Source organism: Neovison vison, chromosome 3 (assembly GCF_020171115.1).
Source record: "Neovison vison isolate M4711 chromosome 3, ASM_NN_V1, whole genome shotgun sequence".
Lineage (NCBI taxonomy): Eukaryota > Metazoa > Chordata > Mammalia > Carnivora > Mustelidae > Neogale > Neogale vison.
This window is the reverse complement of record NC_058093.1, coordinates 141,962,943-141,977,212: the sequence shown is the minus strand read 5'-3', so window position 1 is coordinate 141,977,212 and position 14,270 is coordinate 141,962,943. Positions and strand designations below refer to the sequence as shown.

The 14,270-nt window shown below is 35.1% G+C and overlaps 1 protein-coding gene across 3 annotated transcripts in view; it reads left to right on the top strand.

Annotated features, from left to right (window-relative positions):
* The window catches only part of WDR7 (WD repeat domain 7), a 367,702-nt gene that overhangs the window by 120,714 nt on the left and 232,718 nt on the right, over window positions 1-14,270 (top strand). For 2 of the 3 annotated variants that reach the window (XM_044242905.1, XM_044242907.1), the window contains exons 17-19: window positions 5,432-5,530; window positions 7,959-8,077; window positions 9,762-9,885. In XM_044242905.1, coding sequence (XP_044098840.1) covers window positions 5,432-5,530; window positions 7,959-8,077; window positions 9,762-9,885 — 342 coding nt within the window. The remainder of the gene's footprint in view (window positions 1-5,431; window positions 5,531-7,958; window positions 8,078-9,761; window positions 9,886-14,270) is intronic. The other variant, XM_044242906.1, reaches the window with a different exon arrangement.

Here is a 14,270-nt window from a genome sequence, read left to right as displayed (position 1 = left end):
CTATGATGAAACTCACTTTCTATTTGAATATTGAAAATATAGAGTGATTATCTCTTTAATAAATATTTACTAAGCCCTTTTTTCCTCCAACTCTATTTGGTCGTTAGAAAAATTAGTCTGATGTATACTCTCTTGAGTAGTTTATATACATCTATCTAGTAAATAACTCAATGGACATAAACAACTAGCTAGTGTAAGAAACGGTAAGAGAATGGACAAGGCTCTGAGTTCTCTGACTACAGTAGAACAGTGAGGGTATTACATTTTTGTCTTTCTGTTCTAACTTAGCTCGGTTTGCTTTCAGACATTTTCCTCTTTCCTTATGTTTTCTTTTCCTGACTCCCACTACATTGCACATTGACTCACAATCCATTTCTCAAGCTGAATGCAAACATGAATATGCTCCTTTTCGATAAACTGTCACTTACATGTTGGCTAATACTTGTTCAGCTGCAAAATAATCTATATGGAGTAAAGACTTTAGCTGCGGATTGGACCTTTTGTAGACGTTTGGGTCTAAGAATAAAGATGATATAGATAGTTCAGCTAACATAATTTCTAATAAACATTATCAGGGTATTTCATTGGAAAATAATTTCTTCACGAGAGCTTTATTTTGTCTAACAGTGGGCTTGTTCATTCAGTCTTTGCCAATTATTAACATTTACTGACAGTCATGTCAGTACTTTTTGGTAAAGTCAGTTTTTATTTATTAGACACTCGATTGTGTACTTTACAAAACATCTCACTTGAGAAAGGGATCAGACTAAATTGTTGTTCATAGTTATACAGCCCTAAATGGCCAATAGCTTTAGGCTTATCTACATCCTGATATACTGTACTTCTCTTGGTCAGTTAAGTAATGTTATGGCCTAAGTCTTTGGTGTGTGTCTCTAGTGCCTATCTTGACTGTGACCCTCTGTCTATGTTAGTAGTTACATCGTTACTCAGTGGCAGGTGTGGAAGCAAGTTTAAGCAATTTAAATATGTAAGATTATGTTACAGTATCTGCTATTTTATTTTTCAGAAATGGGTTTAATTTAGGTTGTCTAAACTTAGAAGTAGGAGGTAGTCATTGTTAAATTATTTCAGGCATCATTTATACAAATTAACCAATAGGTTTTCACCATCCTTTCCTAGGTTCTATAGCAAGAAGTATGGAGTACATATATCAGGTCAAAGGATGGACCTCAAGACTCGTTAAAATTTTGTGTTTGAACTTATATGCCTTTTATTTTAAAAAATTGGTTTATGACTTTGGTCTTTGGAAGCTCAAAGGGCAGGCATTTGTTCTCTTTGTTCTTTTTTATTCACTGATTTAGTACAAGTTCTTGGGAACAGTAGCTGAAGCATAGAAGGTACTCAGTAAATATTTGGATAAGTGAATCTATAGATACCTTTTCTTTATGCTTCTAGTGTTGATAAGTCAGTAAGTAGGGGCTGGGTCTTTAAGGCTGACAAAACAATCTCTGCCTTCAAGGAGCTTATGTCTAGTGGAGGAGATCCAGAGGACAGTGCAGTTGGTGGTAACATTTTCATTAGTTATTTGCTTTTCCTACCAGACTCTGAGTAACTGCAAGCAGCATCTTTGTCTAATCTTTATGGCTTTTTATATGCTTCGCCTGACATCTGGCACATAGTAGGTGCTTATTGTTAATTAAATGAAATAGAAAATTTGAATAGCCTCCATATGTCGAATTCAAGTTATTATTTATATTATCCCTTTATATTTCAATGTAATAAACTCTTCCCCCCCATGGTGCCTGGTCTTAGTTCATTTATTTTTTTTTTTTTTTAGATGTTAGTAATGAAGGAGGCCTTTTACAGAAGCAGGATTTTAAAAAGTTTTTTAATTTTTATTTTTTGGACTCTGACTAGAGTTAAAGGCCAAGGTAAAATTGCCATTACATATGAACTTATTCCAGTTCTGGTATAATCCATTGGCGATCTGGAGGTTAAATAGAGTTTTATTGTACTTTTCAAACATTATTAGCACTTTTGTATTTTGCCTTGATGTATGTCTGTCAGAATACTATCTTGGGCTGTTAATTGATTCTGCTTTATGGTAGGTCCTTATCCTTTCTGCTTCCTGGAACCTTGTACTTTCCTATTGCCGTTAGACTTTTTGTGCTCTTCCGTCATAGCATTTTAAGGATATACTTTTTTCTTAGACTGTTTGATTAATGATTTATCCGAGTGCTTCATGTTGACTTAAAAGATGATGAGAATGTTCATCTCCCATAGACATAAAGGGCAGATGTTGCTCTAAAATCTCTACACTGAATGGCAGACCTAGTGTGGAATGCCGCCTTCTCTATTCTCCCCTCTCAAAGCTTTGTGATTATCCTGTAACACTTTAGATAAAGTGATTCATTATTAAATAATTTTGTGTTAGACTTTGAAAAACTTCTTTACCCATTGCATTTGGTTTTACAGAAAACTTTCTAGATTTTTTTTATTCTCTTCTGAAAAATGTATTGAAAGGGCTATTTGTTTTCACGTACCAGGAGGCTAACGAGTTTTAGACCAATAACTTGCTACCTAAAGTATGTTCACTTTCTATCCTTTCTATACTTAGCATGTCACAATGGCAGTAGGGAACAGTGGAGCTCAGAGTCAGATTTCAAATGAAGACTGAAATAGACCTATTCAGAAACTGAAAAACCAGGGATGTTGTAACATCGAGTTCTATGTAGATGCTATTTAACGGAAAGCGTGTGTGTGTGTGTGTGTGTGTGTGTGTGTGTATGTTGTCACACAGTTCGTTTATCTTTGCCTATGATAGTAAGTAATTGAAGAGGCTCTTAGCTGCAAAATTTAAAGAACTTTCGTAGGTAAAATAATAGAACTCTAGCCACCTCTGTCATCACCTGAAGCTATGCTGAGACTTTTGCCCTTAGGCTTGACTAACCCTTAGTAATAGAAGTCAATTGATAATTGACATTGCAGCTTTTTTGTTTTAAGAAACCAAATGCTTCTTATGCTTCCTGCTATGAATTGTCAATATTCAGTGCTACATATGACTTCCTTCAGATTCATTATTGTCATTAAGCCTTGAGCTTTTTGTTTTGGGAGTGGTACTCTTTAAATTTCTTTTGCTGACTTCTTTATATGTGGACAGTTTTAAAAGCTCAAGCAGAGTTAATTTGAATTTCTCAATTAGTTGTAAAAGTAGTTCCAGATTCTGCAGTCTCAGCTGTGAGGTAGTCTGAATGAAGTATTTTTTGGTGGTGATGCCAATATTTTTAAAGCATAGTAAATCTGATTCCTTGATCTGTCTAATAGTATTCTTGATTTGTGTGTATGTGTGCTCACAGAATTTATTAAAGGAAAATGTAAATGTTTTTTCCTTATTCCTGTCATTTAAACAGTAGTCCAAAAAAGAGTCTGTTTATTTACCTCATTAAAAATAAACTTACATATATTGAACATTATTCTGTTAAGAGCTATTGTTTTCTCAGTAGCATTTCTAGTTTCCTTTATGCTTGTGACTTACAGAAGATGGAGTTTAATCCCACTACTTACTTGACAAGACTAGGGTAATGATCACTCAGTACTGAACTTTTATTCATTTGTATTGAATTTCCTCAACTCTCACTCTACTGTCCTCTCACTTAAGAGTAAAAGCAGATATCAGAGCCTTTTCAGGGATGATAATAATAATTTCTTTTTTTTATAAGTGAAATTATGGAAAATTCCCAGTTGTTGGAAGCCACCAGAGGAACTTTGTGAACAATTTTGGTGGCATGAAAGTTAAAACCTGAAAATTTACTCTCTGCCATCCAGGCTTGGCAACTTTTTTGCATGAGGAAGTGAATATTTGATAGGCCATAATAACTGAATTTGTAATTAGAAATGATTTATAAAATGAAAAATTTACTTAATAGAACATAAAAATATTTAAGATTTTTTTGCAAGATTACAGTAGAATTCTTATATCTTAGGAAATGTGCAGTTAAGAATAGCTCTGTTTCTTTCATAAGCATAACATAAAATTATTATAATTTTGTAAGGGACAAAAACAGGTCTGTGTATAATAAAAACAATTATAATTTCCCAGATGAGACTTTCATATGTGCAGAATGTGCTTCTTAGGGTATATAGAATTGGATTTTTTTTTTTTTTTAACTGTTCATGTACTTTCAGTTCTACTGGTTACTACCTCACACGTGCCTGATTGACATTATGATGCATTCGTGTGGAAATTATGAAAAGTTGTTTTCATGCAGCTGTCCTGTAGTTACAAAGGAACTTCACTGCATGAAAAACAAACATATCATTCAGGGGACAATGCTTAATCTGTTCAGGAGCCCAAACCTATTGCTGTTCAATGACAGAAGAAAGGAAAGGGATTAATTTGAAGATACTTGTGCATGACATATGGTAATTTCTCCATAGGAAGGAAGTGTCAAATGGTGACCTCTAAATCTTACCATTGACCTCCAGTTGTAGAATGTGTGTGCCATACGGTCTTTTTGCCTTTTCATATGATAATTGAAGCTGAAACATTTTCCTGGTAATATGACTTTTTGGGGGGTGGGATGGGGTTGCTGCATGTATTTGATGAAGATTAGAACATTCATAGTAATTACTTTGATAACACAAACATGGGTATCATAAAAATATTTTTTAAACTAAAAATGAAGCTATGTTAGGATTCTTAGAAAAGTTGTTTAGTATATACTTTATAAGTTGGCAGATTTAAAATTGTATTTTTATCAAAGGAGTGTGGAAAATTAAAATGGTTTCAGTGGATATTGGTTTGAGATATTAAAAAATAATTTACATATAAGGCTAGGAAATAAATCATTAGAAAAATGTAATTGGGGGGCGCCTGGGTGGCTCAGTGGGTTAAAGCCTCTGCCTTCAGCTCAGGTCATGATCCCAGGGTCCTGGGATCGAGCCCCACATCGGGCTTTCTGCTCTGCGGGGAACCTGCTTCCTCCTCTTTTTCTCTCTGCCTGCCTCTCTGCCTACTTGTGATCTCTGTCAAATAAATAAATAAAATCTTTAAAAAAAAATGTAATTGGCAGTATGATGACCAACTTAAAAGTTTTCAGTATGTGATACATTTAAAAAATTGAATTACATTCTTGCTAATTCTTAATATGTCTGTCATTTTTTACTTATAGCCTTACTTGTTTTAGAACTGTTTTTGTATCAATTGGTACATCAATAAATTAGAATATTAAGTAGATTTTGGTTTTAAGAGGAATTTAAACTACACTGTGATTGCTGTTCAGTAAAATATATCATTTCCCTGCCGTAATCCTCAACGATCATGCCCTTCTGATGAAAACATCATTTTTCAGTTCTCCATTTACTATATTTTGCCAACTTTGTTTTTCATTCTTCACTAATATTGAGCTTTTTTTCAGAAGCCGCTGTACCTCAATTCTCTCCTCTTTATTTCTTCTGTTTTCTCTGCAAGTACCTGCTCCTGTCATTTCCGCTCGGTCTGATGCTGACCACTCTGGCTCTGACCCTGCTTCTACTCCTGCTTTACATACCTGTTTCTTAGTAAATGAAGGTATTCTCTCTCAACTTCCTAACAACTCCCTCTCGGTCTGTGCTTTATTCTGATATGACATGTTCTTTTTATCCAGTTTACACATTTATCTGCTTTGTTATATATGAGACCCTAAATTTTCCATTTTTTTACTTTATTTGCTAATGTCAGTGAGAAGGGCCAGCTAGGAAAATGTAATGCTGCTCGTGGCAGGTGTACACTGTTTCTCGTAACCCCGAATGCCATTAAAGAAGGGCAAAGATGCTAATCTTTGATGTGAAGTGGGTATTAAAAAGTGGATTGGTTTTCATAATGATGTTTGCTATGTGATCTCTGGTGTTAGAACTAATGAATCTGTTTTGCATGTTTCATTACTCTGAGGTTAGAGGGAGATGTGAGGGATCTGTTTACGTTATCATTAGAGAAGTCTTGAATGTTGATTAGCACCTATGATGATAAACAGAGAGGAATTCACCTGTTTATCCTCCTTACTATTTCTATTTCTGGATGAGGCAAAAATCCAAGGTGTAGTTAGACTATCATATTATCCCGATGGAGTTAACGCTAGGTGAAAGTGTTTTTGGAACTCTGAAAATGTGAATGGAATCCACAAACCTTTTTTCCCCAAGAGCCACCATAGGAATATTTATACTGCCTGGAAGCCTAACGGAACTTGTGAGCTCTGAGTTCTATCCACTGTCTTCATTATGGGCTCTGTCTTCACCAGATGTATAATATAAAAGGAAATTTTATAAAATCTCAAGTGTAATCCAGATTGATTCTGACTCTTCACTAGAAAGCAGTATTAACAATCCATTCAAATGGAAAGAATGGCATAGTATCTGAAAAGTACAGAGCCCATGTTTGACGTACCACTCATTTGGAGAGAAAACATGGGAGCACAAAAGTATAACTCATTTTTTGTTTGGCTTCCCTATCATAGACATGTGCTAAGGTTAGTGTGCTAAGACTGAATTTTAACAAAAATAATTCAGGTCAAATTTTTTAAGCTGTTGTGAAAGAGTAATTTGTTAGTTCAAAAAAAAAAGCTCTTGACTTTGGACCGTGGTGAGAATCACTGTCCTATTAAAATTCAGCTCATAAATTACACTTCACACGTTTATGAGACTGTAATTTATATTTACATATATATGTGTGTGTGTGTATAAGTGTGTATATATATATATATATATGTATATACTCTCTCTATATGTATATATACCGTCTATTGAAAATAAATTGGAATATAAAATATGTGTGCTCATCATCTTAATCATTTAATTATATATTCTCAGTTGATGAGAATTTTCTTACTGGAAGGATAAATCTTTAGATAGGTGGCTTATCTGTTACTCACTCATTCTCTCTCTTCTCTCTCTCTATCTCTCTTCTTTAAGCAATCCTAGTAATTATTTTGAATTTTATGATAGGATTCTTTTTGTTTTAGATTATTTCCAAAACAATGATTTGTTAAAATTCTGTGATCACTTATATATGGTAGTAATTGCTTTTTTGCATTCATTTTTGATTACTTGTCTTTAAGTGTTATCCCCTGCAGATAATGGTAATTATTGTGGATTAATAGTAGCTTCATACATGATTTGGGAAGACTGAGGCATTTATTTTGTATATATTTTTCAGACCCCTTTGGTTGAAATGCTTATTTGAGCATGTCTGGGTACTGTTACTTTTAGATATTGCAGTGGCTTCCAGTGTTTATTTTCTTAAAGAATCAAGTTCCATATTATGGATTAGAATTTTGGAAAAAAAAAAAAACTTTTATTCCCGTAGATTAAAGTTAGTGATAGTTAAGATGTTGTCAATTTTGGATTATCTGGTTTTTATTTTATGAAATGTCTGAATTCATTTTTCCTCTCAAAATTGATGTTCTGTTACTTACTCAGTTATGATTGTGATTAAATATCTGATTCATTTAGTAGGAAAAGAGATCAATAAGTATTAATTAAAGGCCCTGTGATAGACAAGGGAAGACATCTCTGTTGACTGACAAAGGTGGTCATACACAGATGGCCAGGCCTTAGCAGACATGAACTTACTTTGGATATCTGCGTGAATGCCCTTTTAACTGAAAGTAGTTTCAAGTCGACAACTCTAGTACATTTTTATTTCTATGTTTTCTCAATTCTGATGGCGTTTTATTTTAGAGGGGCTGTTTAGAAATATGTTTTCCTTGTAGAATTTGTATGTACTTTATGTGGAAGTTTATTTTTGTGTAAGACTTTGAGATTTCTTGTAAGTACCAATTACAAGATTTAGAGATAAACTGCATTTGATATAATTTGTATAAAATATCTAATAAATTGTAATCATTTCTAATATAATTTAGCACATTTGTCCTTTTTGATTTTTGGTTTATTTAAAGAAATGTCTTTGAATTAGGGAATGCTAAAATGCTTACAGTATTTGTAATATGTTACATTTTTAACAGGATGGAGTCAGTTGGCTGCTATGCACTGTGTGATGCTACCAGACCTGCTGGGACTGGATAAATTTAGGCCCCCACTTCTAGAGATGCTGGCCCGAAGATGGCAGGATCGATGCTTGGAGGTAATATTGATGTGGTATGGATAGAAAACAAAAATATGAAAGCAGTAGACAAGTGTAAATTTGAAACGAAATGCTTAATATTTATCTAATTTCTTTTTACCTGTTTATTTCATAGAAAATATGGATTCATGATTTTTTTTCAGTTTATGTGTGAGTAGTAATGTTCCAACTTGCATGTTTGTTTACTTTTGAATCCAATGAATAATTAACCAAAGGTTCATATACTTTATAGGACTGTTTCTTTGAGTGTTAGTTTCTATAGAGAGTGTTCTGTATAGATTAACATACATGCATGCTCACATACATACACCCAACTCCCTCAAAATGACACATTGCGGTATAATCGCTTCAGTCAAATTCTAAGTGAATAGCCCTTGTCCAATGGAAGATAATGCATTATAATAAAAGAAAGTCTTTGGAATTCGAAGAGACCCAGGTTTAAATATGAGTTCTGCCAATTATTAACTTTGTGACCCTGGGCAATTTACTTAAGCTATTTGAAGCTCATTTGTAAAGTGGGGATAATAATATATTCCTCATGGGATTGCTGTCAGGATCAAATCAGATAATGCAAGTAAAATAGTACAGAGCCTGACACATGGTAGGAGTTCATAAATGGGTAGCTATTATTTTGTGTTAATGGACTTGTGCTGTATTAGACATCGCTTGAATATAATATCACCAGGGACTTGGGAATGTTTTATGGATAGAGATTTCTTTTATTATGGCATTTGACCTATCTAGCTATAGCAATTTGTATCATTCAAGATTTTAAATTTATCAAATATAAATGTTTCCCCCATCTGGTTTCCCTTCCCTCAATTCTAAGTTGAATTGTAGCATACTAAAATTTCATGGTTTTGCATTGAATAGTATCTGAATTCACTTCAAAATCAGTTATAATTAAAAACAATTTTTATTCAAACTCTTATCAGACATTGCTGAGTTACCTTTTCAGTGACAAAGAGTAAATAAATTGATTGATAGACCACTTGACAGTTGAAGAGCTTCTTTGACCTCGTGCTTGTGGTAATTTGCCAAAATAAAACTCAACTAAAATTGCAAGATAAAAGTGTGCCACATTGAAGGACAAACTGAAATGATGTAACTTTGAGAACTTGTTTCCTTCTATAGAACTAATGCCGTTACATAGGATTGTATTTTGCCTATTTGTTGAAAACAAATTGTTTAAACATGTCTTAGGTATACAGGAATTGTGCAGGTTTATATATAGGTTCGTGCAAACAATACTTAGTGTATAAAGAAATTCACTAGATAAGATTAAGTTTCTTGAGGCTAAAAGAGAAGACAGAATTTAACAGTTCTAACAGTGACTTTTAACACTGACAACTATTTGGAAATTTAGGGTGAAAATTAAAGTACAGGAGTGTTTTAAAAGCTTTGGAAAATGAAGTTTTAAACCCAACGCTGCATAAATGTACGAATATAATTCTATTAGTGTTAAAATACTTTTCACTGAGATCATTCATTAAAATGTCTTTGATTTTACTCACATCCAGTTTATTCAGTATTTAGTTCATTACTTGGTTTGTGGTTTTTCTCTTGTAAATAAATGTGGCTTGTATATTTTCTAGCTTTATTTTGTGATGAACTTTCTAGTTTTTAAACACCTCAGCAACTGACCTGGTTCCTGTTTTTTCATTTGGCTCCGTTTCCTTTTCAGGTCAGAGAAGCCGCCCAGGCCCTGCTTCTCGCTGAACTGCGAAGAATTGAGCAGGCGGGACGGAAGGAAGCCATCGATGCCTGGGCCCCTTATTTACCTCAGTATATGGACCACGTCATATCACGTAAGAGTTCTCTACAAAGCTTTACATGCTTAAACATACAGAAGTTCTAAATTCACAGATAAGCTTGTTACTGCCTCTCAATAAAAGTGAGTCATTTGAAGTGAAAATAAGGGAGCCTTGAATTCTACATGTTCACTTTCGAATCCTTGGGTTTGGAGTTTGGTTTAAAAGAATACATCTAAATACTCTCTGATGGACAGACCTCTTACGAAATTAATCCCCAATCAAAAAGTCCTGCTCTGTTTCACAGTAACATCTGTCTCTGTTGCATGATTATGTTCGCGGATGCCGGCTTGTAGATCCAATCTGATGGTGTGCATGTGCAGTATAAGGCAGGGCCTTTCGAAGTTGAGGTTGGAATTGTGAATCCTTAAGAAGTAAAAATTGGGTAGATTTAGACCAGTGTACTATTGGAAAAGAAAATTAAGCAACGATTTTCACAGGCAAATCTTTCAAAAGAATATAATTTGAATGGACTGAGAAAGGCCTTGGGAAAAATTGTTGGAAGTGGTTGAATGTTTTTTGTAGAATCAGACCTTTGTGATCCTGCTGCTAGGCCAAGTGGTCATTGAAGAAAAGTTGTATTATGCTATTGTAGTTTTTCCTTTTTAGAAAAGTGTGCTTCATCCCCAATTCATCATTTGATTGATTTTTTTCTTCTTCTTCCCTTTTTTAAAAAAGATTATTTATTCATTTATTTCACAGAGAGAGAGAGAAAGAAAGAGAGAAAATAAGCAGGGGGAACAGCAGAGGGAGAGGGAGAAGCAGGCTCCCCACTGAGCAGGAAGCGCCGTGCAGGGGTTGATCCCAAGGCCCTGGGATCATGACCTGAGCCGAAAGCAGATGCTTAACTGACTGAGCCACCCAGGTGCCCCGATTCTTTATTCTTCTAAAGAAGAATTCAGAATTAAAGTTTTAAACTGTTATATTGAATATAAGATAAAATCAGTTTTACTTTTTAAGTTAAATTCTCAATGAAACTTACAGTCTTTTACTATGAAAATTTGGCCTAGGGGCGCCTGGGTGGCTCAGTGGGTTGAGCCTCTGCCTTCGGCTCAGGTCATGATCCCAGGGTCCTGGGATTGAGCCCCACATCGGGCTCTCTGCTCGGCGGGGAGCCTGCTTCCCTCTCTCTGTGCCTGCCTCTCTGTCTACTTGTGATCTCTGTCTGTCAAATAAATAAATAAAAAATCTTTAAAAAAAAAAAAAAAGGGAAAAAAATTTGGCCTAGGTTTTGGATGGATTCATTTTAAGTGATTTTGGCTAATACCAAATTCTTAGTTAATAAGGTACTCACTGTACATGTCAAGACAGACAATACATGATTATATAAGTAAGGATATGAAAACAAGATTCAAAAAGGACTATAATTGTTATACCTGGTATAAGTCTACCAGATGTTTGTCAGTGGTACCTCTAGTGGTTGTTTTCGGTATTTGATCTTTGATATTTAACCTTTCTCAGCCTCACTTTTATCATAGATGAAATGAAGATGATAGTGAGGCTGTAGGGTTATTCTGAGTTTGGAAGGAGTTAATCTTTGGTAGCATATGGAACAATGTCTAGGTAAAGATTTTTATATTAAGTACGTTCATAATCTATAAAAATGCAAATAATGTGTTTTACATAAGACCATAGCATCACACATTAACAACAGTAATAAAAATTTTTTAATCTGTTTAGGTAACAGAATTTACTGAGATAATACTGATTTTCATTTGCTTACTAGGATTTTTTCCATTTTAATAAAAGGAAATTGAAAGACCAGAGTCTTTAAACATATGGACTCTATGAAAGGTTATTAAGCTTAGAGCTCTTACTTAAATGTGTATAGGTTTTAATATCTTTTACAATGTAAAAAAATGTTTAAAAGAATAAGACTAGGATGAAAAAAGCTTTGCTTTTGAGCATTTGAAGAATCAGTCACTTGTGGCTCTCAGCTTCAGAATATTCTGAAAAATAGAATTAGCTCATCAGCTCATCGTAAACCTTACTGAGTAAAAGATGCCCCAATATAAGGACAAACTATGAGACGACACTGTGTGAAAGGAGGATTAGCTCAAATAGCTACTCATTCCTCTACCCCCAACACCATTTTAAGATCTAAGGATGCTGGAGGAAGCAAGATGCTCCAATTAAAGGACAAACCTAGGCTGAAGGTGTGGAACAGTCGCAAACCATTAGAGATCCTTTTGAAAGGACAACGCTGCTATGGAAGTATGAGGAACTGTTTCAGGACACCTTTGTTTGGAATGGACTACAGTGGGAGAGTGGACTGAAGTAGACTGAGAAGCTACTACAGAAGGGATATGGGACCCAGACCTAAATGTACATAGAGTAGAATGAAAGGTATTTCTAAGGCTTGATTACAGATTACATATCAGGATCTAAGGGAAACACCAAAGATGTATACAGTGTTGTGTTCTTGACAGTTTGGGAAGAAAGCTATCTTTAGTGACGGTGGTGAATTCCATTTTATTTTCTTTTTTCCTGGAAAGAGAAGAGTTAGCTACAAGATAAAGGTGTAATATGGTCTCAAATTACTCCCCGAAGCAATGATGAAAATGTATATGTTGCTAGGTGAGAGGTCTATTAGAGGGTCCCGAGAGGATGCAGTGTAAGTAAAATAGTGACAATGCCTACCATTAATTGAGCACTCTCTCCGTCAGGCTTTTGCTAAGTGCCTGGTCTGTGTTACTTCATTAAGCCACTGCAATAAGCCTGGAAAGTAGCACTGGTGTCACTGCCAGCCCCCACTTTTCCCCCCAGATGAGTTAGTTGAGGCCAAGAGATTAAAGAACTTTCTTAAGGTTCTTCAGTTACTGAGTGACTGTCAGACTACAAAACTGATTTCCCTCACCACCATTTATTCTGTCTTGCTTCCTCCGGCATCCTTAGATCTTGAAATGGTGCTCGGGGTAGAGGATTGAATAGATTTGAGCTAATCCTGCTTTCGCACAATGTCATTTGTAGCCATATTAAACTTAACAACAGCAACAACAGTAACTTGGAGCAGAAACGTGCAACTATGAGAAAATTATTCTTCATTGTGAGAAGATGGTTCTCATCGTTGTTTAAGCATAAACTAGGTTGTTCTTAGGTCAGATTTAAACCTTTCCATTTATGTAAATTGAAGTCCTGTTCGTTACCTATAGTATCCTGGAGTTCCTTATAAATTAACTGAATATTGGCTTACTTAAAATTTTAATCTTATCATCCTGTTATTTTTAGTGAAAGAACAAATATGCAGTCTACATATAATTAAAACAGCTTATACTAACGACTCTTTCTATAATATAGTAATCTATTCTGGAACTTTTACATTGTCTGAGTGTAAAATGAGTTTGCTTTACTGGGAGCTTTCTGTTTTAATAAAAGAAGGTCAGGCTGAAGGAGTGAGGATTCTGAATGTGTGAAAGACAAGAAAGCATACAACAAATGAGAAATGACCACATAGGGCTGTTGAACAGATTTGCTGTCCAAAGGGATCAAAAGGTTATGGAGCCAGCTGCTGGACAGCCCACACCTGCCATAACGTGTTCATAGGGCAGTTGCCTCTGTCGTGGTCAGTAGTGTTTGCGGGATGATTTTCGGAGCGAGTTAACAGCATAAAATGTTCTTTTAGGAACTTAAAACCTATTTTTAGCATAAGAATCTTCTTACTTAAGTAGGTCAAATATTAAAGGTAAAATATTTTACGATGGTAAATACACTATTCATCAGATATTTTCGTATAATTTAATCAGCCTAAGCATTTAAAAATGTGCAGTAATTACCTAAGCAATATTGGCAGCTCCTAAGTTATGACCTAAGAGTCCCTTCGTTGGATGTTTGTCTGAGACCCAGAAAATGCTTTTGCTTGAAGAGCAGAATGTGCTCCTAGGCTGATGGGCTTTGAAGGCCCCTTCATCTTACAGCTCTGGAGCCTGAGGTTGAAAACAGGAAGTAACCCTTCTCTGACGCCACAGCCAGTGAGTAATTGAGCTGGGACTAAGATGACAACTCAAGTCCGCTGCTCATAGTGAGTGGGGTCTTCTGCAATTGTATTTAGGTACATTATGTAATAAAAGCCTTTTGTAGGTTTGTCTGAGAACCTAAGGAAAGCAAGGGACCAGAAGCCAGTTGCTTTTCTTAGGACTGTGGAGAGTAGTAAAGGAGAAACTTCTGGACAGCACCCAGCACGGCCGATTATATGCATAGTGAGTGTTGGCTGACTGACCCCTTTCCTTTGCTGTGCTGGTTTCTCTACTTTTGTTCTTACTGTCACTGCCTCAGAATTCACTTGAATTTGTATTGCTCAGAGATTCTGGCCGTAGACCAGAAATCACTGGGGAGGAAAAAGGAGCAATAGTCTGCCTTAACTGAAAAGCCAGTTCACAAATTTT